The 25,208-nt window shown below is 42.9% G+C and overlaps 1 protein-coding gene across 3 annotated transcripts in view; it reads right to left on the reverse strand.

Annotated features, from left to right (window-relative positions):
- Positions 1 to 25,208, reverse strand: part of dscaml1 (Down syndrome cell adhesion molecule like 1) — a 676,237-nt gene that overhangs the window by 150,421 nt on the left and 500,608 nt on the right. For all 3 annotated transcript variants that reach the window (XR_009509068.1, XM_059956821.1, XM_059956822.1), the window contains 2 exons: positions 23,361 to 23,601; positions 445 to 591 (listed from right to left, as the gene is read on the reverse strand). Coding sequence is in view for 2 of the 3 variants with exons in the window: in XM_059956821.1 (XP_059812804.1) it covers positions 445 to 591; positions 23,361 to 23,601 (388 nt within the window). In the remaining variant the exon portion in view is untranslated. The remainder of the gene's footprint in view (positions 1 to 444; positions 592 to 23,360; positions 23,602 to 25,208) is intronic.

Consider the following 25,208-nt stretch of genomic DNA (forward strand, 5'->3'; position numbering starts at 1 on the left):
GTCAGCAGCATTCACTTATGGGCATCTCATTGCAATGGAAGACTAATTTATTTCGGGCAGACTAAAATGTGCTTTTCACCAAATTGATGACCTTCTAGCAGCAGTTCATGTTTTCGGGGTCCTGATTGGAATGATGTTGCCAAGGTACAGTAAAGATCTCCAACATGCCAAGAGTTATGGGGTAAAGAGGTGGTAAGCAAGGCCTGACACATGTTGAAGGATTCAAGTAGAGGTTCTCAACCATTTTTTATGCCATGGACCAATACTATTCAGCAAGGGGTCTGTGGACCACAGGTTGGGATTAATATCTAAATGTACTTTGTATGATCTGGCACTACTTGTCTCCAGCTCTGGATTCCTCAATTTTGTATGCCCAAGCATGAAAGAAAATAGATATATAGGCATTTTAAATGTTTAGCTGAAGATTAGGACCCAGAAACTAACCTCCATCTTGGTGCACGGACCAGTAAATGACACGGAAACCCTTCAATACTCCATTCAAAGTACTACGTGGAGGTGGTGACCAAACAATAGTGACGACATCCGATGAGATGGACACAGCTTTCACGTTGTCTGGAGGTTGGCTGGGAACTGAGAGACAGAGCAAAATGACAAATGAAAATTCAAAGCAAACCTTGTCAGTGTTACAAACCAAACTAATCGTCATTAAACAAAGAAGAACTCTACTCCTGCTTTAACTTCTATACATCAGCTGTGGCAAAAACTTTGAACCATCTCAATAGATTTCTTTCTAAAATGAAATCAATGCAATCTAACCATCATCAAACAATAAGGAATTCATGACAATCACCCAAATGAACAACATCCCTTTATCAGGGGCCATGAAGTGCATGAAGTTACCATTACTACAGAGAAGAGTCTTCGGAAAATGAAGGGTCTGAAAGTAGATAAGTCACCTGGACCAGATGGTGTACAGCCCAGGGTTCTGAAGGAGGTGGCTGAAGTGATCGTGGAGGCATTAGTAATGATCTTTCAAGAATCACTAGATTCTGGAATGGCTCTGGAAGACTGGAAATATGGAAATGTCACTCCACTCTTCAAGGAGGAGAGAGGCAAAAGAAAGGAAACTATAGGCTAGTTAGTTTGACCTCAGTGTTGGGAAGATGTTGGAGTCAATTATTTAAATGTTTAAACGAGGTCTCCGGGTACTTGGAGGCACATGATAAAATAGACCATAGTCAACATGGTTTCCTCAAGGTTTAATCTTGCCTGACAAATCTGTTGGAATTCTTTGAAGAAATAACCAACAGGGTAGACAAAAGAGAATCTGTTGATGCAGTGTACTTGGATTTTCAGAAGGTCTTTGACAAGGTGCCACACATGAAGCTGCTTAACAAGCTATAAGCCCATGGTATTAGAGGGAAGACTCTGGCATGGATAAAGCAGTGGCTGATTGGCAGGAGTGGGAATAAAAGAAGCCTCTTCTGCCGGGCTGCCGGTGACTAGTGGTGTTCTGTGTCAGGACCGATGCTTTTTATGTTTTATTTCAATGATTTGGATGATGGAATTGATGGCTTTGCTGCAAGCAGATTATATGAAGATAGGTGGAGGGTCAGGTAGTTTTCTGGAAGTAGAGAGGCTGCAGAAGGACTTAGACAGATTGTGAGGAAGAATGGGCAAAGAAACAGCAGATGGAATACTGTGTCAAGCACTTTGGTAGAAGAAATGAAAGGGTTGACTATTTTCAAAATGGAGAGAAAATTTAAAAAAAAACTGAGGCTGATATATTTTCTCTCTCAACCCCATTCTCCTGTCTTAACCCCAAAATCTATGACATCCTGACTAATCAAGAACCTATCAACCTCCACTTTAAATGTACCCAATGACTTGGCCTCCACAGCAGATCATAACAATGAATTCCACAGATTGACCTGCTTCTGACTAAAGACATTCCTCCTTTGTTCTAAAGGGACATCCTTATATTCTGTGTTTCTGCCCTCTGGTCCTAGACTCTACAACTAAAGGAAACATCCTCTGCATGTCCACTCTGTCTAGGCCTTTCAGTATTTGGTAGGTTTCAATGAGATCCCCCTCATTCTTCTAAATCCCAGTGGGTACAGGCCGTGAGCCATCAAATTCTCCTCATGTATTAACCCTTTCATTCACAGGATCATTCTTGCTAACCTCTTCTGGACCCTGGGTCATACGGGAGCTGATACGGTAATCTGAGGATAACAGAAATGAGGGTGGGGGGTCAATCATTAATATTTAAGAGCTTGCTTGGAAGAAGTTCCTTTGGTGTGCAAGGCGATACCTATTATAGCTTCCTGCGTGCTATATAACTCTGTGCAACAGAAGTCAAACATTCTGAATGTTAAAAGGCCTGAACAAATTAGATATGGCAAAGTTATTTTCCATAGTAGGGGATTTTAGGACAAGAGGGCATGACTTCAGGATTGAAGGACATCCTTTTAGAAGTGGAAAAATTACTTTAGTCAGAGGGTGGTAAATCTGTGGAATTTGTTGCCATGAGCAGCTGTGGAGACCAAGTCATTGGGTGCATGTAAGGCAGAGATAGATAGGTTCTTGATTAGCCAGGGCATCAAAGGTTATGGGGAGAAGGCAGGGGAGTGGGGATGACTGGAAGAATTGGATCAGCCCAGGATTGAATGGTGGAACAGACTCGATGGGCCAAATGGCCTACTTCTGCTCCTATATCTTATGGTCTAATGAAATTATGTCATGCTGATGTGAATCTGGATGTCCAGCAGTTTATGTGTGTGTATGTGCATCTGGGAGTGTGTGTGCGTGCATTCGCGTGAGTGTGCATGTGTGGATGCAAGGGTGTGCGTGTGCCTGTGTGTTTGTGTTCTTGTGTAGATGGTGTGTCTGTAGGCAGATATGCCTGTGGTGTGTGTGGATGTGTATGTTGTGTGTGTTAATGTGTGCATATGTATTTGTGTGATTGCATGTGTGTATGTGTTGTGCATGCATACTGTATGCATGTCTGCCCAATGTGCAAACACATATGTGTGTTGGTGCATGGGTGTGCATGTACAGCTGCATGGGTGTGCATGTACAGCTGCATGTGTGGTTGTGTGAGAGTAGCGCATGTTTGTGCATTTGTGTGGTACCCCGAGGACCTGGAACAAACAGTTGGGAAGTTTGAAGGATCCAGACGAACACTTGAATTGCCAGGGCACAGAATGTGGTAAAGAGTAAATGGGATCATTATAAATAGGGCTAGAATAAGCACCATAGGCTGAAGGGCCTGTACAAACGTACAACTGTGTACTCTACAAACTGTGTGACTAGTGCACCAGAAAATGCGACAGATGTTTGCCAAAATTCAATTAGGTAAAGTCAGAAAACTTCTCACTGCTCTACAGAATTTCCTGACTGGGAGTCTGATGAACACATCTGGAGTTTGATACATAGGGTCTAGAAAAATAGACGGCTATGGATAACCCGAGGTAATTTCAAAAGTAAGTACATGTTCGGCACAGCATTGTAGGCTGAAGGGCCTGTATTGTGCTGTAGGTTTTCTATGTTCTATGTCTCATCACATTTTCAGAAAACTCCTTTTTATCTATCTTCTGCAAATGGTCATTTTCTGCTCAGAATCACAGCATACGTGCATCTTTATATCCTCAATTTCATCCTGTTGGAGGGATTGAAGAATTGTCCAGTTGCACACCATCAACTTAAAAGACAGATGGTCACCAATATCGACACAGATGGTTTAATACAGGTTATCAACAGGTTTACATGCATGGTTGAATCAATTAATAACATTTGCCTGGCTGCAGGATACAGAGCTGAACCAGTTTGAATTGTTTGTCTCATTAAGGGCATCCTGATACAAAGCTCTCACAGCTTGGCTTTGTCCGGCATATAGTTAAAAGATGAGACAGACTTCTAAGGAGGTCTCCGTTTAACAGCTCTAATGATAAAGTGTACAACCTTTTCCTGTTTCTTCTGAAACCAAAGAGAGACGATAAGACAATAAGACATAGGAGCAGTAGTAGGCTATTTGACCCATTGAGTCTACTCCATCATTCTATCATGACTAATTTATCATCCTCCTCAACCCCATTCTCCTGCCCTCTTCCCATTGATACCCTGACCAAACAAGAACCTGTCAAACTCTACTTTAAATATACTCAATGACTTGGCCTCCACAACCATCTGTGGCAATGAATTCCACAGATTCACCACACTTCAGCTAAAGTACAGTATTGTGCAAAAGCTTTAGGCACCCTAGATTTCTGATATAAATTTTGTTTTAGATGTTCATTTTTTGTCTTCTCTATTAGTGTGTCAGTAGATAAGAGCAAATTTTAGATTTACAAACATAAATGTTCCCAAAAATTAAATGGTATAGACAAATATTTGTATTTCATTAAAGAAAGTAACATATTAAGTAATAGACCATTTATTAGATAAAAACTTGATGGCTTCGTAGATATATAACCCAGTACATGATTAAACAGAGATAACAAGCAGGAGATTAATGGTCAATAATATAATGAGTTGAATGAACTAAACAGAAATGGGTGGAGAAGGAATCAAACTGTGCAAAGGACAACCAAACGAAAAAGGTGAGGGTGTGACTGTTTAACCTTCAAATCATCAACTCTTTCACCATGGCAAAAGTGAGCATAGCAACAAGACACAAGATGGTCACCCTGCATTAGCAAGGTCTCTCCTAAGCAGAAATTTCATGGCAGACAGGAGTTTTATTTCAAGATCAAAGAGAAAATCTGCAGATTCTAGAAATCCAAATAACACATACAAAATGCTTGAGGAACTCAGCAGGCCAGGCAGCATCTACGGTAAAGAGCACAATTGATGTTTCAGACCGAGACCCTTAATTGGGACTGGAGAAAAAAAGATGAGGGGTCAGAGCAAGAAGGTGGGTGAGGAGAGGAAGAAACACAAGGTGATAGGTGAAATTGGGAGAGGGGAGGGGTGAAGTAAAGATCTGGGAAGTTGATTGGTGAAAAAGATAAAGGGCAGGAGAAGAGAGATTCTAATAGGAGAGGACAGAAGGCCATGCAAGAAAGAAAAAGGGGAAGAGCACCAGAGGAAGGTGATAAACAGGCAAGGAGATAAAGTGAGAGAGAGAAAAAGGGAATGGGGAATAGAGAAGGGGGGATTACTGGAAGTTCGAGAGATTGATGTTCATGCCATCAGGTTGGAGGCAACCCAGAGGGAATATAAGGTGTTTTTCCTCCAACCTGAGTGTGGTCACATTGCGACAATAGAGGATGCCATGGATGAACTTGTTGGTATGGGAATGGGAAATAGAATTAAAATGGGTGGCCATTGCGAGATCCCACTTTTTTTTGCAGATGGAGCAAAGGTGCTCTTTAAAGCAGTCGTTCAATCTACGTCTGGTAGAAAGATGTAACAGTTACTTATAAAAATGCCATCCTTCTCTCAATTCCTCCATCTCTGCTGTACCTGCTCTCAGGATGAGGCTTTTCATTCTAGACCAAAGGAGATGCCCTCCTTCTTCAAAGAAAGGGGCTTCCCCTCCTCCACCATCAACACTGCCCTCAATCACACCTCTTCCATTTCACGCACATCTGCCCTCACCCTACCCTGCCACCCCACCAGAGATAGGGTTCCTCTCATCCTCACCTACCACCCTACCAGCCTCCGCGTCCAGCACAAAATTTTCCATAACGTCCGCCATCTCCAACAGGAGCTCACCACCAAGCACATCTCACCCCCACCCCACTTTCTGTTTTCTGCAGGGATCTCTCCCTACGCGACTCCCTTGTCCATTCACCTCCCCTTACTGATCTCCCTCCTGGCAAGCGGAACAAGTGCTACACCTGCCCTTACACCTCCTCCCTCACTATTATCCATGGCTCTAAACAGTCCTTCCAGGTGAGCTGACACTTCACCTGTGAGTCTGTTGGGGTTGTATACTGTGTCTGGTGTTCCTGGTGTGGTCTCCTGTGAGACCTGACAGATTGGGAGACTGCTTCGCTGAGCACCTACGCTCCATCTACTAGAAAAAAGAATTTCATCTCCCATTCCCATCCTGATATGCCAGTCCATGGCCTCCTCTACTGTAATAATGAGGTCATACTCAGGTTGGAGAAGCAACACCTTATGTTCCGTCTGGGTAGCCTCCAACCTGATGGCATAAACATTAATTTCTCGAACTTCCAATAATGGTTCCCCCTTCTCTATTCCTCATCCTCTTTCACCAATCGACTTCCCAGCGCTTTACTTCACCCCTCCTCATCTCCCAGTTTCCCCTATCACCTTGTGTTTCTTACACCCCCCCCCCACCTTCTAGCTCTGACACCTCATCTTGCTGAAGGGTCTCGGTCCGAAACGTCGACTGCACTCTTGTTCATAGATGCTGCCTGGCCTGCTGAGTTCCTCAGCATTTTGTGTGTGTTGCTAGGAGTTTCAAGATGTGCTGTCCAAGCTCTCCTGAAGAAGCACAAAGAAACTGGCAAGGTTGAGGACCAGAAAGGCAGTGGTCAGCCACGGAAACGTAGTGCAGCAGATGAGAGATACATCAAACTGACGTCCCTTCTAAATCAGAAGTAGTACAGCACTGCTATCATCTCTGAACTCACAGAAAACACTGGAACCCAAGTACACCCCTCCAGAGTCCGGAGAAGTCTTGTCAGAGGTAGTCTTCATGGAAGAGTTGCTGCCAAAAAGCCATTCCTCTGAAGTGGAAACAAAGCCAAGAAACTCACATACGTGCAAAAACACAAGGACTGGGGTGCTGAACGGTGGCAGCAAATGCTCTAGACTGAAGAGTGAAAATGTTTGGCTCAAACAGGAGGCAGTCTGTCTGCAGAAGAGCTGGAGAGCACCACGTGGATGAGTGTCTGCAGCCAACAGTGAAGCACGGAGGAGGTTCCCTGCAGGTTTGGAGCTGCATTTCTGTAAATAGAGTTGGTGATCTGGTCAAAATTAATGGAATCCTCAATGCTGAGAAGGACAATCAGACTCTCATCCATCACACATTACCATCAGGGAGACATCTGATCTGTCCCAACTTCATTCTGCAGCAGGACAATGACCCCAAACACAGGGCCAAGGTCAAAGAACTACCTTCAGCGAAAAGAACAAGGAGTTCTGCAATGAATACATGGCCTCCACAGAGCCCTGATCTCAACATCACCAGGCTACCTGGGATTACCTGGAGAGACAGAAGCAAGCGAGGCAGCCAGTGTCTGCAGAACTGTGGCATGTTCTCCAAGGTGCTTGGAACAACCTGTCAGCTGATTTTCTTATTAAACTGTACGACAGTGAACCCAAGAGAATTGAGGCAGTTTCAAAGGAATGGGCGGTCTCACTATACACTGATTCGACTTAGTTTATTTTTAGTGTGGTTTATAGCAATTATTTTGATATCTAGAAACTTAACATTTCATTATTTTTTTTACAGTATTTCTTTCACTTTACAGAATTTTTTTGCGTGTGCCTAAGACTTTTGCATAGAACTGTAATTCCTCCTCATCTCTGTTCTGAATGGACATCACATGCTGAGGCAGTGCCCTCTAATTTGAGACTTCCCCACTACAGGAAACATCCTCTCCACATTCACTCTATACAGGCCTTTCAATATTCAATAGGTTTCAGTGAGATTCCTCTCCCCATTCTTCTAAACTCAGGTGACTACAAGCTCAGAGCATTTGATGAGCATCTGGAAATGACCTGGCATATCCAACTGTGTTCAAGGCAGATAAGGTCACAAGAAACATAAGCAAGAGTAGGCCATTTAGCTATGATGGACTCTCTTTTGTTCTGGAATTATAGAACATTCCAGCACAGAAACAGGCTCTTTGGCCCATCCATTAATCTGCCTAGTCCTACTGACCCGCACCCAGACCATATCCCTCCATACCCCGCTCATCCATGTACCTGTTGAAATTTCTCTTAAGTGTTGCAATCGAACCCTGCATCCACCACTTCCACTGGCAACTCATTCCACACTCGCACCAGCCTCAGCTTCCCCTCAATCCAACGAATGGATAACCTGAGCAATGTGATCAGCATACACAGAACAGCATACCCTGATAAATTCACCATCATTTTGGGGGCCAGCTTGAAAATGTTACTAAATAACTGCCACTCAAATCACTCATATTACCAGAGGAGACAACACACTGGACCATTGCTACACCACCATCAAGAATGACTACTGTGATATTCCACGCCCTCACTTTTGGGAAGTCTGATCACCTGGCTGTACTTCTACTCCCTGAGTATAGGCAGAGACTGAAGACTGCAGCACCAGCAGTGAGGACAAAGACGGTTTGGACAAGGGAAACACAGGAACGCCTACAGGACTGCTTTGAATCGGTGGACTGGACTGTATTTAGGGATTCATCTTCGAACCTGGATGAGTATGCTGCAGTTGTTACTGACTTCATTAAAACCTGTGTTGATGAGTGTGTGCCTACAAAGACTTCCTGTACATTCCCAAACCAAAAGCCGTGAATGAACCAGGACTGTGGCATTTAAGTTTGATGACCCAGGTCTGTACAAGAAAGCCAGGTAGGACTTACAGAAGGCTATTTCAAGAGCGAAGAAACAACTTCAAATGCGGCTGGAGGTGACATCAGAAGCATGTCAACTCTGGCAGGGACTGCAAGATATTACTTCCTGCAATAGCATGAATGGCAGCGATGTTTCACTACCAGATGAACTCAATGACTTCTATGCCCACTTCGAAAGGGAGAATATAACTACAGCTGTGAAGATCCCTGCTGCACCTGATGACCCTGTGACCGCTGTCTCAGAGGCTGATGTTAGACTGCCTTTAAAGAGAATGAACCCTTGCAAGGTGGAAGGCCTGACAACGCACCTGGTAAGGCTCTGAAAACCTATGCCAACCAACTGGCGGGAGTATTCATCCACGCAGTGCTCTCCAATTCTTCTGCAGACAAACTGCCTTCTGTTTGAGCCAAACATTTCAACCTCTCACAGCTATGGTCAGAAGTTCCCACCTGCTTCAAAAAGGCAGCAATTATACCAGTGCCTAAGAAGAATAATGTGAGCTGCCTTAACGACTATCACCCAGTAGCACTCACATCGACAATGATGAAATGCTTTGAGAGGGTGGTCATGACTAGACTGAACTCCAGCCTCAGCAAGGACCTGGACCCATTGCAATTTGCCTATCGCAGATGCAATCTCAATGGCTCCTCACACAGCTTTAGTCTACCTGGACAACACAAGCACCTATGAAAGGATGCTATTCATCGACTATAGCTCAGCATTCAATGCCATCATTCCCACGATCCTGACTGTGAAGTTGCAGAACCTGGGCCTCTGTTCCTCTCTCTGTAATTGGATCCTCGACTTCCTAACTGGAAGACCAGAATCTGTACAGATTGGTGATAACATCTTCTCCTTGCTGACGATCAACACTGGTGCACCTCAGGGGTGTGTGCTTAGCCCACTGCTCTACTCTTTCTATAGCCACGACTGTGTGGCTAGACATAACTCAAGTACCATTTATAAATTTGCTGACGATACAACCATTGTTGGTAGAATCTCAGGTGGTGACGAGAGGGCGTACAGGAGTGAGATATGTCAATTTATGGAGTAGTGTCACAGCAACAACCTGGCACTCAACGTCAGTAAGACGAAACAGCTGATTGTGGACTTCAGGAAGGGTAAGACGAAGGAACATGTACCAATCCTCATAGAAGGATCAGAAGTGGAGAGAGTGAGCAGTTTCAAGTTCCTGGGTGTCAAGATCTCTGAGGATCTAAGCTGGTCTCAATATGTCGATGCAGTTTTAAAGAAGGCAACACAGCGGCTATACTTCATTAGGGGTTTGAAGAGATTTGTTATGTCGACAAAAACACTCAAAAATTTTTATAGATGTACCATGGAGAGCATTCTGACAGGCTGCATCACTGTCTGGTATGGAGGGGCTACTGCACAGGACCGAAAGAAGCTGCAGAAAGTTGTAAAATTAGTCACCTCCATCTTGGGTACTAGACTACAAAGTATCCATGATATTTTCAAGGAGCAGTACTTCAGAAAGGCAGCATCCATTATTAAGAAACTCCTCACCCCGAACATATCTCCTTCTCACTGTTACTATTAGGAAGGAGGTACAGAATCCTGAATGCACACACTCAGCGATTCAGGAACAGCTTCTTCCCCTCTGCCATCCGATTCCTAAATGGACATTGAACCCTTGAACATGACCTTATTTTTCTAATATATATTATTTGTATTGTTTACATTACTTTTAGTCTATTTAATACACATATATACACTACCATAATTGATTTACTTATTTATTTTTTTCTCTTTCTATATTATTATGTATTGCATTGAACTGCTGCTGCTAAGTCAACAAAATTCACGACACATGCCGGTGATAATAAACCTGATTCTGATTCATGTTCCCTTAAACATTTCACCTTTCACCCAAACTCAGTGGAAAAAGCCTGCTTGTATTTACCCTTTCTATGTCCCTCATAATATTGTATACTTCCATCAGATCTCCCCTCTTTCTCCTACACTCTAGGGAATAAAGTCCTAACCTACTCAAACTCTCCTTTTAACTCAGGTACTCAAGTCTTCAATTCAGTTCATGCATTCATTAAGTTCAAGGCTGATCCATTACCTCAGAGACATTTTTCTCTAACCTCATATTCACACTACGTTTATTCATTCCAACACTAACCTTATTCTTCATTCTGTTACTGCTTTCCCCTCAAGTACTTATGGTTTTGAAATGATCTGTACGGATGGCTTGCAAAATTTAAAATTTTCACTGCATCTCCATATATGTAGCAACAATAAACCAATGCCAATATTTCTAAATACCTAACATCTAAAAATCTCTTTATGTTTTCAGTGATTGAACTGCCCCTTGGGTAGAGAATTTCAATAGTCCACTTCCTTCTGGGTGAAAAGATTTCTTCTCATCTTAACTGCTGAATGGCAGTTCAGATGTTCAGTCATTAAATGAAATTGTTATGCTAACTTTCAACTGGATAGGATGGGAGCAATCGCTTTACAGTGCCTGCAAACACTGCTGTCCATAAGGAACTTTTATGGTTTCCTCCCACATTCCAGTGACCCAGGTTTACTTCCTGCTGCTATCTGTAAGGATCTGTGTTCCACCCGGTGACCATCTCAGTTCCCTCCAGGTGCTCTGGTTTCCTTCCACATTCCAAAGACGTATGGTTAGAGTTGGTAAATGGTGGGCATGCTATGTGGGCAGCCTTCAGCACAATTCTCACTGATTTGATTTGACACAAATGATGCACTTCACTGGATGTTTTGCTGTAAACACAAAGCTAATCTTAATCTTTTGGAGTTCCTGATTACACATGCTTCCTAATTTAACAATAGAGCACGGAATACCAACAGACCCAATGAGTTTAAGATGGTGAAGCACAGCGATGACTTGCTGGCAGCAAACAAAACCACTAACTACTTTATTAATCACACTTCTGGCAGCCCACCAGCTTGTTTACACATCCCTGTTCTGCTATCATATTTGTACATCAATCGCGGCAGGAGTCAAAACTCTGAACCATCTCGATTGATTTTTTTCTGAAAGAGAAATCAATAACCACATTTGTAGAACAGAATTAAAATAAATCAGGTGCAAGCTCTTTCTATCCCCTTGATAACTGAGAGGGATATATGGGTCAAGGAAAGTGCTGTTCAGTGATCATATTCAGTATATTCTTGTCCCCTTCAACCTCAACAAGTTCTTGACAGCAATCCACAGCCAACCCCTTCCACCTTAAAATGTCAAAATATTCACTCAAGTGCTTCATGAGCCACATCAACAATTTTTCCTCTTGTTAAAATAAAGATGTGTATTCATTCATCACCTTACAGCCTTCTCTGGGTGTCTGAGTCTGTTTTGCATCCAGTGAGACAGTGGCAGTTGTAACATTGAAAACACAGCAGCTAATGTGAGCACAGCAAGGCTCTACAAACATTGATGTGATTGTGACAAGATAAACTGATATTTAGTGACATAGACCGAGGCTGTCACACCATGGAGAACTCCTGTTTCAGACCTGCTGCATCCACGTGGGTGAGCAGACGAGACTCTGGCGTAATGTTGCAACCCAAGTAGGTGAATGGGAAAGAACTTTGAGAACTGGCAGATACTTGAAGGACATAGAACATACAGTACAGACCCTTTGGCCCATGATGTTGGGTCAACCTTTTAACCTACTCCAAGATCAATCTAACCCTCTTTCTTTCTATCTGTGTGTCTATCTAAGAGTTACTTAAATGCCCCTAAGCTATCTGCCTCCCTGGCAGGGAATTCCATGCACTCACCACCCTCTGAGTACAATACCTACCTCTGACATTATACCTCTTGTTTTACTTATTTCCACCCTAGGACAAAGTCTCTGGATGCCCACTCTGTCTATGCCTCTTATCATCTTGTACACCTCTATCAAGTCACCTCTCATTCTCCTTTCCTGCAAAGGGAAAAACCCGAGTTTGCTCAACCTATCTTAATACAACATACTTTCTAATCCGGACAACACCCTGGCAAATTTCCTCTGCACCCTTTCTAAATGTTGCATATCCTTCCTATAATGAGACCACCAGAGTTGAACACCATATCCTAAGTGTAGTCTTACCACAGTTTTACCCCCAACTAATGTAGGTCAACACACCATACATATTCTTAATAACCCAATCACCTTGCACAATCCTCACTGCTGTGCAATTCAGTGAGTATCTCTTGGCACACTCATCTTTGCATTTCCCTCCTCCAATCCCTACTCAACCAATCCCTTGGCAACTCTCGGGCTATCTAACTATGGGCACTTTCATTAGTTTTCACTAAAATAGACCACTATTCTTCGTTCTATTTCTGTACTTTCTTGTAGATCTGTGTATGATTTGAGTTCAATTTATGTTTCTTTCTTGTGAATGCTGATCTTATGATGTTATGTGCACATGATGCTACTGCAAGGAAGTTGTTTTTTGCATCCATGCAGACATATTTTAAAAAAAATTATTTTTGCGATACAGCACAGTAACAGACCTTTCCAGCCCAATGTGCCCACTCTGGTCAATTACAACCATGTGACTTATTAACCTAATAACCTGTATGTCCTTGTGATGTGGGAGAGGGGCAGAATCAGAGCACCTGGAGGAAACCTATGTGGTCACAGGAGAACATAGAAGGACATTACAGACTGTGGTGAAATTGAACCCAGGTCCAATAGCTGTGATAGCAATATACTAACCACTATGCTATTGTGATGCCCTAATTCTATGTACTTGTGCATATGACAATGAACTCAACTTTTGATTTAAGACATTTAACTACCCCTCTTGCAACCCACACCATCTCCCATCACATAGATACATAAATAATTTGAAATCATTAGAAATTATTTCACACAAAATGCTGGAGGAACTCAGCAGGTCAGACAGCATCTATGGAAACGAATAAACAGTCAGTGTCTGTTTATAAACATTGACTGCTCATTCATTTCCATAGATGCTGCCTGACCTGCTGAATTCCTCCAGCATTTTGAGTGTGTTGTTCTGGATTTCCAGTATTTGCGGTATCTCTTGTATTTAGGAATAATTCCATCGATACTTAGCATGTCCAATCTCTTCTTGTAATAAAGGTCATATATTGATGAATCTTTCTGCACTTTCTCTAATGCTACCACATCCTATCTATAATGTGGCAAACAAAAATGTAGGCAATACCCCCATGTGTGGCCTAAACAATGTTTTGTACAGTTGCTAGATGATTCCAAATGTGAATTCTCAATGCCTCAGCCTCTGAGGGCAAGTATGCCAAAAGCCTTCGTAATTAACAAGAAACAATCTGCAGATACTGGAAAACCAAGCAACACACACAAAACACTGGAGGAACAGACCAGGCAGCATCTAGTAAAAGAGTACAGTCGACGTTTCAGGTCGAAACCCTTTAGCAGGACCTGTTCTATGCTGTTCTGCTGAGCATTGTGGGTATGTTATTTTGGCATCGGATGGCGACACATGTGGTAACACTTGCGGGCTGCCCCCAGCACATCTTTGATTGTGATGATTGTTAATGCAAACAAGACATTTCACTGTATGTTTTGATGTACATGTGATCAATAAATGAATCTGAATGTCCAGAATCTCCCTCAGGAAAGATCCTACCACCTACCTGTTACCCTTCCCTGCTTCCTTTTCCCTTCTCCACCACCCTCTTTGTGATTAAGTAAGTTGAATCAGTGATCTTTGAAAAATGAGGGGTAAAAAGGTAGATTCTAAGGTAGTATGTAGGATGTTTCCACCAATGAGAGAATCTCAAAGACGGGTCAAAGTTACAAGATAAAGGGATGGACATTTACAACCAATGTGGGCAGGAAATTTCTCTCACTTGATGGTGTTGAATCTTTGGAATTCCCTAAGACAGAAGGCTGTGCAGTCTCGATCACTAGAACTACTTAAAGAAGAGGTGGATAAATTTTTGAAAGATCGAGGAATTGAGAGCTATGGGGAATTGGCACAAAAGAAATGAAGCATGGGAACAGGTCAGCTATGATCAGATTGAATGGTAAGTCGAGTGGCCTGCCTCTGCTCCAATTTTCTTCTCCCTGCCTCCCCCTCCCTCTCACAAAACTTCTACCCTTCCCTCCTTTCCGTTATCAATCATTGAAACTAAAGAACAGCCAGAGAAGAGGCTACTGATCAAAGAAGGGTTAACTGGCAGTATCGCTGTGGAAAACGTGTTTTCACTATTCCTCAGAACTATGAATAATCTTACCAAGTACACTTAAAATCTGACGTTCTGATAGGGTGCTTTAATTACTTCAATTTGCATACAGTTAAATTATCACCTAAAGCAGACTATTAACCAATTAAATAATCTATTTAATGCTCAGTTGAAACAGGATGAGCTTTGGAGCTGCATTTCTCCACCACTCTTCCACATAGACCTGTCCCCCTCCGATTCTCGGCATTTCATAATAAGTATTCAGGAAGGATCATAAGGAAAGCTCCAGTTCCTCGCGGCTGGTGGGATCATGATCTGGTACGGCAATTCAGTTGTGCAGAAATGTAAGAAGCTTCAGAGAGTAGTGGATTCGGCTGAATAGGTCACTGGAACATCCTTCCTCATCATCACTGTCTCAGAAAGGTAACATCCATCATCAAATATTGTCACCATTTGAACCATGCCATCTTCTCACAGCTACCATCAGGCAGGAGGTAGAGAAACCTGAGGTCCCACACCACCAGGTCTAAGAAAAGCTTCTTCCCTTCAACCATTCGGTACTTGAACCAACCAGCACAGCCTTAATCACTGTCTCACTATAGCAACACTGTCCACCTTAACCACTCTCTGCTATAATGGCCTTTTGTTTTTTTTGGTCTCAGCCTTAAATAGGTACCTCCCTTCTTCTGAATTATGCTTCCTTCTACATTCCCCCACAAGAGGAATCATCCACACAATATTTGCACTGAGATATCCATTTAAAATTACATTTGTTCCTTTAAACCCCAATGAGTGCTGTCCTAAGTTCCTCAATCGCTCCTCGGTAAGTTCCTCAATCGCTCCTCGGGGGGAAAAATCTTCAACCAAATTCCAGTGAACCTTCCCTGGAACGATTCCAATGCTGGTATATCCCTTCTGTAATAAGGAGATCTAAACTGTAGCTAAGACAACACTTGAAATCTGTCCAATGCTCTCTTCAGTTGTGGCAGGACTTTGCCACATTTATACCTAATCCTCTTTTCAATTAAGGACAGCACTCTAATGATAGGGGATTGTCCTGAAATGTTAACTCTACCTGAACTGCTTCTTCTGTTTTTACTTTTGGATTCACTTTTCTAATGACCTGCTGAACATGGATAAGGTCACTCAGACCACTCTGTGCATCAGTAGTCTCTCTTTAACCAATATTTTAATTTTTTGTTCCAAAAATTAAAGACCTTAAAGATTAGCTTTATTTGTCATATGTACATTGAAGCATTAAAATGTACAATGAATTGCATCATTTGCGTCAATGATCAACACAGTCTGAGGAAGTGCTGGATTGCAAGTGTTACCACGCTTCTGGCATCAACATAGCATGCTTCTAACTTTCTAACCCTAACTCATATGTTTTTGGAAAGTGGGTGGAAACCTAAGCATCCAGAGGAAACCCACGCACTCACAGTGAAAACCTAGAAACAAAGAAAACCTACAGCACAAACCCTTCAGCCCACAAAGCTGTGCCGAACATGTCCTTACCTGAGAAATTACCTAGGCTTTACCCACAGCCTTCTATTTTTCTAAGCTCCATGTATCTATCCAGGAGTCTCTTAAAGGACCCTACCGTATTCACCTCCATCACCGTCACCGGCAGCCCGTTCCACGCACTCACCACTCCCTGTGTAAAAATCTTGCCTGACATCTCCTCTGTACCTGCTTCCAAGCATCTTAAACCTGTGCCCTCTCGTGTTAGCCATTTCAGCCCTGGGAAAAAGCCTCTGACTATCCACACGATCAATGCCTCTCATTATCTTGTACACCTCTTTCAGGTCACCTCTCATCCTCCATCACTCCAAGGAGAAAAGGCTGAGTTCACTCAATCTGTTCTCATAAGGCATGCTCCCCAATTCAGGTAACATCCTTGTAAATCTCCTCTGCACCCTTTCTATGTCCTTCCTGTATTGAGGCAACCAGAATTGAGCACTGTACTCCAAGTGGGGTCTGACCAGGATCCTATATAGCTGAAATATTACCTCTCAGCTCCTAAACTCAATCCCACAATTGATGAAGGCCAATGCACCATATGCTTTCTTAACCACAGAGTCAACCTGTGCAGCAGCTTTGAGTGTCCTATGGACTCAGACACTAAGATCCCTCTGATCCTCCACACTGCCAAGAGTCTTTCCATTAATACTATATTCTGTCATCATATTTGATCTACCAAAATGAACCATCTTACACTTACCTGGTTTGAACTCCATCTGCCACTTCTCAGCCCAGTTTTACATCCTATCAATGTCCCACTGTAACCTCTGACAACCCTCCACACAATCCACAACACCTCCAACCTTTGTGTCATCAGCAAATTTACTAACCCATCCCTCCACTTACTCATCCAGGTGATTTATAAAAATCACAAAGAGAAGGGGTCCCAGAACAGATCCCTGAGGCACACCACTGGTCACCGACCTCCATGCAGAATGACCCGCCCGTCTACAACCACTCTTTGCCTTCTGTGGGCAAGCCAATTCTGGATGCAGAAAGCAATGTCTCCTTGGATCCCATGCCTCCTTACTTTCTCAATAAGCCTTGCATGGGGCACCTTATCAAACGACCTGCATTTGACAAAGCCATGCTGACTATTCCAAATCAGATTATGCCTCTCCAAATGTTCATAAATCCTGCCTCTCAGGACCTTCTCCATCAATCAACCAAAATGTACAGACAGTGGTGGGAATTGAACCTCGATCGCTGGCGCTGTAAAGCGTTATGTTGCCATACTGCCCATTGACCAAACACATTTTCTCACTTTACTATCTTTCTGCCAATATTTGCACACACCCATAATTTACCTTGGTAGACATTTTGTGTTCCTAACCACTTACTTTCCCCACCCCACCAAATCTGTTTTTTCAACAATTGTGTCTTCATTTGACTAATTCCCTTCATTAGATTCATTTTTGTAGATTGTAAACAAATGATACCAAGCACTGTTCTCTGTGGCATCCCACAGCTTCCTGCTTTCCAACATGGGTGATGTAATGGAGCATCAGGTAGTGTTAGTGTCTCGCAGTTACTGTGACTTGGGTCTAATCCTGACTTCTGGTGCTATCTGCATGGAGTTTGGACAACTCATCCACATCTTGGGTAGTTTAAATGGTGGGAGAATCAGGGGAATGTTGGACACATAGGAGGGAAGAGGTTGCAGGGTGATTGACTGATAGAGCTAGCATAAACTCAATAAGCCGATGGAACTCTCTCGATATAAGATGGATGAAGTGATTTCAGGATGGAGAAAGGTACAGAGAGAAAAATATGACAGGGTGAAACAGAAATTGAGAGAGGGAATGAGAAACAGATTGAAGAATATTGGAAAAGGGCAGGGAAGGGGAGAAATAAAGTGGTGAGAATGAGTGAGACAGAGAAGCGGGTGGAAGAGAGTGGGAGAGAGAGACAGAGACAGAGAATTTATGTGAATGAGAATAAATGAGGGAGAGGGAGAGAGAGGGGAAGGGGAGAGAGAGGGAGAGGAAGAAAAAGTAAAGAGGTTCCAGAACCTGAGAATTTACCCAAAAATTGAGAGGGAGATAGACAAAGATGGAGAACACACGAAAGAGAGTGTGAAAAGAGGGGAAGGGAGAGGGAGGGGGAGAGACAGAGAAAAACTGGGTCAGAAAGAGGCATAGGGAGATGGGGAGAGAAAGAACAAGGGAGAGAAAGAGGAGAGGGACATCGATAAGATGCAAAACTGGGCTGAGAAGTGGCAGATGGAGTTCAAACCAAATAAGTGTGAAGTGGTTCATTTTGGTAGGTCAAATATGATGGCAGAATATAGTATTAATGGTAAGACTCCTGGCAGTGTAGAGGATCAGAGGGATCTTGGGGTCCGAGTCCAGCTCAAAGCAGCTGCGCAGGTTTACTCTGTGGTTAAGAAGGCGTACAGAGTATTGGCCTTCAATCGTGGAATTGAATTTAGGAGCTGAGAGGTAATGTTGTAGCTATAAAGGACCCTGGTCAGATCCCACTTGGAGTACTGTGCTCAGTTCTGGTCACCTCACTACAGGAAGGATGTGGAAGCCATAGAAAGGGTGCAGAGCAGATTTACAAGGATGTTGCCTGGATTGGGGAGCATGCCTTATGAAAACAGGTTGAGTGAACTCAGCCTTTTCTCTTTGGAGCGATGGAGGATGAGAGGAGACATGAAAGAGGTGTACAAGATAATGAGAGACATTGATCGTGTGGATAGTCAGAGGCTTTTAACCAGGGCTGAAATGGTTGCCACAAGAGGACACAGGTTTAAAGTGCTGGGGAGTAGGTGCAGAGGTGATGTTGGGGTAAGTTTTTTACTCAGAGAGTGGTGAGTGCGTGGAATGGGCTGCCGGCAACGGAGGTGGAGACGGATACAATAGGGTCTTTTAAGAGACTTTTGGATAGGTACATGGAGGTTAGAAAAATAGAGGGCTATAGGTAAGCCTAGTAATTTCTAAGGTAGGGACATGTTCGGCACAACTTTGTGGGCTGTAGGACCTGTATTGTGCTGTAGGGTTTCTATGACAGCAGAGAGTGAGGGGAAGAGGAGAACAGGTAGTGAAGCGAAGAAGTAGAGGGAGAAGGCCTTAAGGGAGAGGGCAGACAAGGTGATAGGAGGAGGCATGGAGAAGAAATGAAAAAGGACAAAAGAAATGAGACAGAGAGGGAAAAGGGAGACTTAGAAGATAGAACAGTATGGCACAGAACAGTTCACAATGCTATCTAACTCTTTAACCTACTCTCAGATCAAACTTTTCCCTCCTACGTTTTTCTATCATCAGTGTGGCCCATCTAAGAGTCTCTTAAAATGCTCCTAATGTATCTGCCTCTACCACCACCCTTGATGGGGCATTCCATGCACCCACTGCTGTGTGTGAAAATCTTGCCTCTGACATACCCCCTATACTTTTTTCCAATCTGCTTAAAATTATGCCCCCTCGTATTAGCCATTTTGGCTCTGGGAAAATGGTTATGCAGAAGAATGATGAAAAATAATGTAGTATACTAGAAGTGAGGAAGGGAGGGAGTGGGAAGCAGAGGATGGAGGCATGGTGAAAGGGGGAAGAGTAGAGAGATAGAGAGGCTGCAAAGTAGGGGGGAACACCTGGATAGAGTGGACATGAACAGGATGTTTCTTATAGTGGGGGAGTCTAGGGCAAATCAAAGGGCACAGTCTCAGAATAGAAGGACATCCATTTAGACCAGAGAAGAGGACGAATTTCTTTAGCCAGAGGGTGCTGAATCTCTGGAATTCATTGCCACAGTGGCTGGGGAGGCCAAGTCATTGGATATACTTAAACTGGAGGGTGAACGATTCTTGATTAATAAGGGCTTCAAAGGTTATGAGGAGAAGGCAGGAGAATGGGTTGAGAAGGATAATCAATCAGACATCTCGATGGGCCAAATGGCCTAATTCTGCTCCTACGTCTTACGGTCTTATGATCTTAGAGTGTAAAACAGTGAGAAGGAAAGGAAAAGAAATGTACAGGTGAGGCAGAGAGGTAGGGAAGGAGTGGGAACCAGAGGATGGAGGCACGGTGAAAGGGGACAGTAGGAAGATAGAGGGCAGCAAAGTCGAGGGGGAAGGGGTAAATATTAGACGTGGAGTAGTAGAGAGGTAAAAGGAGGAGTGGGGTCAGAGCGGGGGAAGAGGGGAAGGAGAGCAGTGGGGAAAGTGTGAATGGGGTGGGGGGAGAGTGGCAGAGGTGAAACAAAACATATGCATGTGAGTTCGTGGCTGGCATTACATCTACACATCTGCAGCCGTGGAACCCACTCAGCTGGACACAGCCAGAAGTATGTCGATTTGTTCCAAAATCAAACTACCAGCTAAGGCAGTCATTGAGCAGTAATTTATGTAATTCTGTCATAAGAACCAAGAGTTCTTTCTTCTGTCATTGCAAGTGTTTAGTAGCAAAGCAATCTTCCTTCTCTTTATGCCTTAGAATAGTGTGACATCAATTATACTGTGCTGAATTGTGCTGATAACAGGCTTAAGAGATAGCGTGCCTGATGACGGTGTTAGGAGATTACAGGGTGCTACACTCATTAAAAACTGATCATTGAATTGTAAATCCAGGCTGACATCAGTTTAATTAGACGGCAGATCCACTGTAATTTGGATTTTGAGATTTTGTAAGTGCTGATTGGTGCTTCTTTGTTACAAAACAATTAGGATGAGAAAGAGGCAAATATCAGATGGGCTTCGCTATCCTACATTTACACCAGAAATAAAATTATAGCTTGTCATAAATTGTCAGTGATCGCATACAAAAAAAATGCCGGGGGTGCTGTGTTTACTCATTGCAATGTTTTCTTATCAACACATGGAGGTGTCCTGTTTCTGAGGATGACTATGCCCATAATGCACTTCCACTTCTGTAATGAATGGGTGAGAATCAGTTTTCAGCTCTTTCAAGAATTTATTTCCTATGCTTCCTGTATGAGGATCCTACACTCAACAGGAGCACAAGACCATAAGACATAGAAGCAGAATTAGGCCCTTCGGCCCATTGAGTATGTCTGAAATCAAGGGAATTCTCAAATCAATCTGCCGACCCACCTGCATCTCCCACCCAAGAGTTTCAAGTGAATGAATATGTGGGAGGGGCAGCAGCGGAATGAGTAGGAGTATCCTTTTTACATACAGGCTGTGATCGCAACCATCAGATCCACAATGGAGCCAATCACAGCAAAGACCAACTCCAATAAGGCCGTACCATTATTCCAACAACTCTTTTCAATCTTACTTGAATTCTTTCTACAAATCACCCTGCAGGGGTGGAGCTAATAGTCATAGCATGAACAAACAGTCCCCTTGGTCCATCTAGTCTATGTTATTCTGCCCAGTTCTAGGATCTGCACCTTTGTCATATCTCTTCCTACTCCTTCCACCCATGCACTTATGGAAATTTCTCTTGAGTGTTGAAATCAAACCGGCATCCATCACTTCCACTGAAAGCTTCTTCCACACTTTCACCATCCTCCGAGTGAAGAAAATCCCCCGTGAGTGGGGATGGGGGAGGGTTCAATGCCTTTGCTGCTGCTTGTGTGAAGGGAAGGGAAGGGGCTTCGGGGTTCAATGTTTCTATCATTCATTCAATGGGGTTTCTTGTTTCATGGATGTCTATGAAGAGTATGAATTTCAGGTTGTATACAGTATACATTCTCTAATATTAAATGAACCTTTGAACCTTTCCTCTCCTATTCATGCAATCTCACTTTCCCACTAGTTTTCTTTGTAACCCATCATCCCATCATTCCCATCAACCCCTCACAGACTCCACTTACACACCAGGGCTGTTTACAATAGCTACTTAATTGGGACATGGGAGAATGTCAGGCTGGAAGCTCAGTGCTCCAGCCTGAGTTCAATCCTGACCTTGGGTGCTGTCTAAGTGGTTGTACATTCTCCTGTATTGTATGGGTTTCATCCAGGTGCGGGTTGGTAGGTTAATTGGTCACTGTAAAATCCCCCATTGGTGATATGCAGGATATGGAAAGGAGAGGAGAAAGGAGTGGAGAGATTAACACATGTTAGGGCAGAACTAGCATGAAGGGGTTCTTGATGGTTGGTACAAACATGATAGGATAAGTATGGCTTCACAAATCTGTGAAACCAGAGCACCCAGGAGAAACTCAGTCACAGGGAGAATGTGCAAACTTGAAAGAGACAGCACTTGAGTTCAGGTTTGAAGCCTGGTTCTCTGGTGCCGTGAGGCAGTGATTTTCCTCACTGTACCACTGTGTCAACAGTGTTTGGTATCTCTCAATGAGCTTGGAAAGTGTGAGTATCAAATTCGCTGATGACACAACTGTTGTTGGCAGAATCTTAGATGGTGATGAGGAGGCATATGGGAGTGAGTTAGATCAGTTAGATAGTGGTGTTACAACAGCAACCTTGCACTCAATGTCAGTGAGACCAAGGAATTGATTGTGGACTTCAGGAAAGGGAAATTGAGGGAACACACACCAGTCTTCATCGAGGGATCAGCAGTGGAAATGGTGAGCTGTTTCAAGTTCCTTGATGTCAACATCTCTGAAAATCTATCTTGGGCCCAAGATATTGATGCAATTATGAATAGGGCACATCAGTAGCTATATTTCATAAGGAGTTTGAGGAGATTTGGCATGTCACCAAACAATCCAGCAAATCTCTACAGATGTACTGTGTAGAGCTTTCTAACTGGTTGCATCACCACCTGGTATGGAAGGGCCACTGCACAGGATCAGAAAAAGCTGCAGAAAGTTGTAAACTCAGCTCACTAGTCTCCGAGATCAGCTCACTAATCTTCAAAAGGCGATCCCTCAGAAAGGTGGCATCCATTATGAAAGTCCTTCACTATCTGAGACAATCTGTCTTCTCATTACTACCATTAGTGAGGTGGTACAGGAGCCTGAAGATGCAAACTTAACATTTTAGGAGCAGCTTCTTCCCCTCTGCCATCAGATTTCTGAATGGTCCATGGACCCATGAACACAACCTCACTGTTTTGCTCTCTTTTTGCATTACATATGTATTATTTTATATTTCTGTTGTAACTTATTGTAATTTTATTGTATTGCACCATACTGCTGTTGCGAAACAACAAGATTTCATAACAAACTGCATGTCAGTGATAATAAACCTGATTCTGATTCAGACAGAGAACATTATGTTGGATTGACCTACCATCCTCAAGCGTTGTAGCATTGATTTCAGAAGAACTCGGTCCGGTGCCAGCTCGGTTAAATGCCTGCACAACAACGCCATACTGGGCAAACTTCTTCAGGTTGTCCAGTGTATATACCTCGCTGTCTCCTGTTGCCTTCATCTCCACGATACTGTACTGCCCGTTGCTGCCAGGGCCGTTTTCCCGGTAGCCAATCTGGTAGCCCCGGATCACCCCATTCTGGAGTTCCTTCCTGGGTGCCTGAAGGTTGAAACACAAAGCTCTTGGTTACTCAGTGCTGCCCCAGATCTCAATTTCTGTTTCAAAGTTCAAATTTCAAAGTAACATTATAGAACCACATAGCAATACAACACAGAAACAGGCCCTTCAGCCCAACCAAAATGTTCATCTACGTTGTCCCATTTGTCTGTGTTTGGTCCATTTACATCTAATATTTTACCATCTAGGTGTCTATCCAAGCGCCTTTTAAATGTTTTTTTTTACTTGCCTCAACCACTCTCAGTATCTTAGCTCTTCACAAATCATAATGTGGGAACTGGAGGAAAATCTAGTCATTAAGAAGCCCAGTGAGCTGCAGTAGGCAGAAGGACGTTGTTACTATCAAATTATGTACATGTTACCTTGAGATTCATTTTCTTGAAGGCATTTACAGGAAAATTAACAAATAGAATAAAATTTATGAAAAACGATGTATAAGCAAAGACTTACAAACAGTTAAATCAAAAATAAGTCAAAACAAGCAAACAAACCATAATACTGAAAACATGAATTGTAAATAGTTCTTGAAAATAAGACTGTAGATAGACATATGGATGATAGAAAAATGTAAGGCTATGTAGCAGAGAAGGGTTAGGTTGATCTTAGAGTAGGTTAAAAGGTTGGCACAATATCGCAGGTCCAAAGGGCTGTAACGTTCTATGTTGTACTGTAGAACCAGTTCTGTGTAGTAGTGAGTGAAGTTATCAATGGTGGTTCAAGAGATGGACGATTGAAGGCTAATAACTGTTCCTGAACTTGGTGTGTGGGTCCTAAGGCTTCTATGCCTTCTGCCTGATGGTAATAGCAAAAAGAGGGCCTGCCCTGAATGGTGGGGGTTTATTTTGTGGTTAGTCAGCACAGGCTGCTCCCAGACTCCTAGACCAGAGAAAACTCACCCTCCCCCAAGTGACTCCAAGTGGTCACTGATTATAGTTAGAACAATGATTTTTAGATATTAGGCGCATCAAGAAATTTGAGGTTAGTTCTGGAAAGTGTTACTGAGGTAAAAGATCAGCTATGACCTTATGGAATCTTATTGATGCTATTCAATAAGGTTTTATTGATCTTATCGAGCAAAAGGTACACAAGCCAGAATTTTCACATGTTCAAAGAGCAGGTAATTCCCTTCAATGATTTGGTTCTTGAACCAACTGGCAAAAACCTAATCACTACAGCTTAGCAACACTGTAACCACTTTGATTATTTTCCACTAAAATAAGCTTTGTTTTTTTTCTTTAGAAATGTTATAATTCATGTTTCTTTGTTTTTGTGAATGTGGCCTATCAGACGATATGTCCCCTGTGATGCTGCTGGAAATATTTTTTTCATTGCACTTGTGCATATGAAAATAAACTTGACTTTGAATGTGAGCGGGCACAAGGAATTGAATGGCTTAGATAGACTTCTATGTCTTAAGCTCTTCTGTGTTTATGTTTTGTCTTCAGAAAAGTCTCTTGGGGAGTAGACTGTAGGTCAAGATTCCGGAAAGTCCAACACCAACAGCATTGTGGGATTTCATTCAGTGTAGTGGCTTGAGAATGCAGCTCAATAGCTCCTACTCAAGGGCAATTAGAGAGAAAATAAGATTA

This window comes from Hypanus sabinus, chromosome X2 (genome assembly GCF_030144855.1).
Source record: "Hypanus sabinus isolate sHypSab1 chromosome X2, sHypSab1.hap1, whole genome shotgun sequence".
Classification (NCBI taxonomy): Eukaryota; Metazoa; Chordata; class Chondrichthyes; order Myliobatiformes; family Dasyatidae; genus Hypanus; species Hypanus sabinus.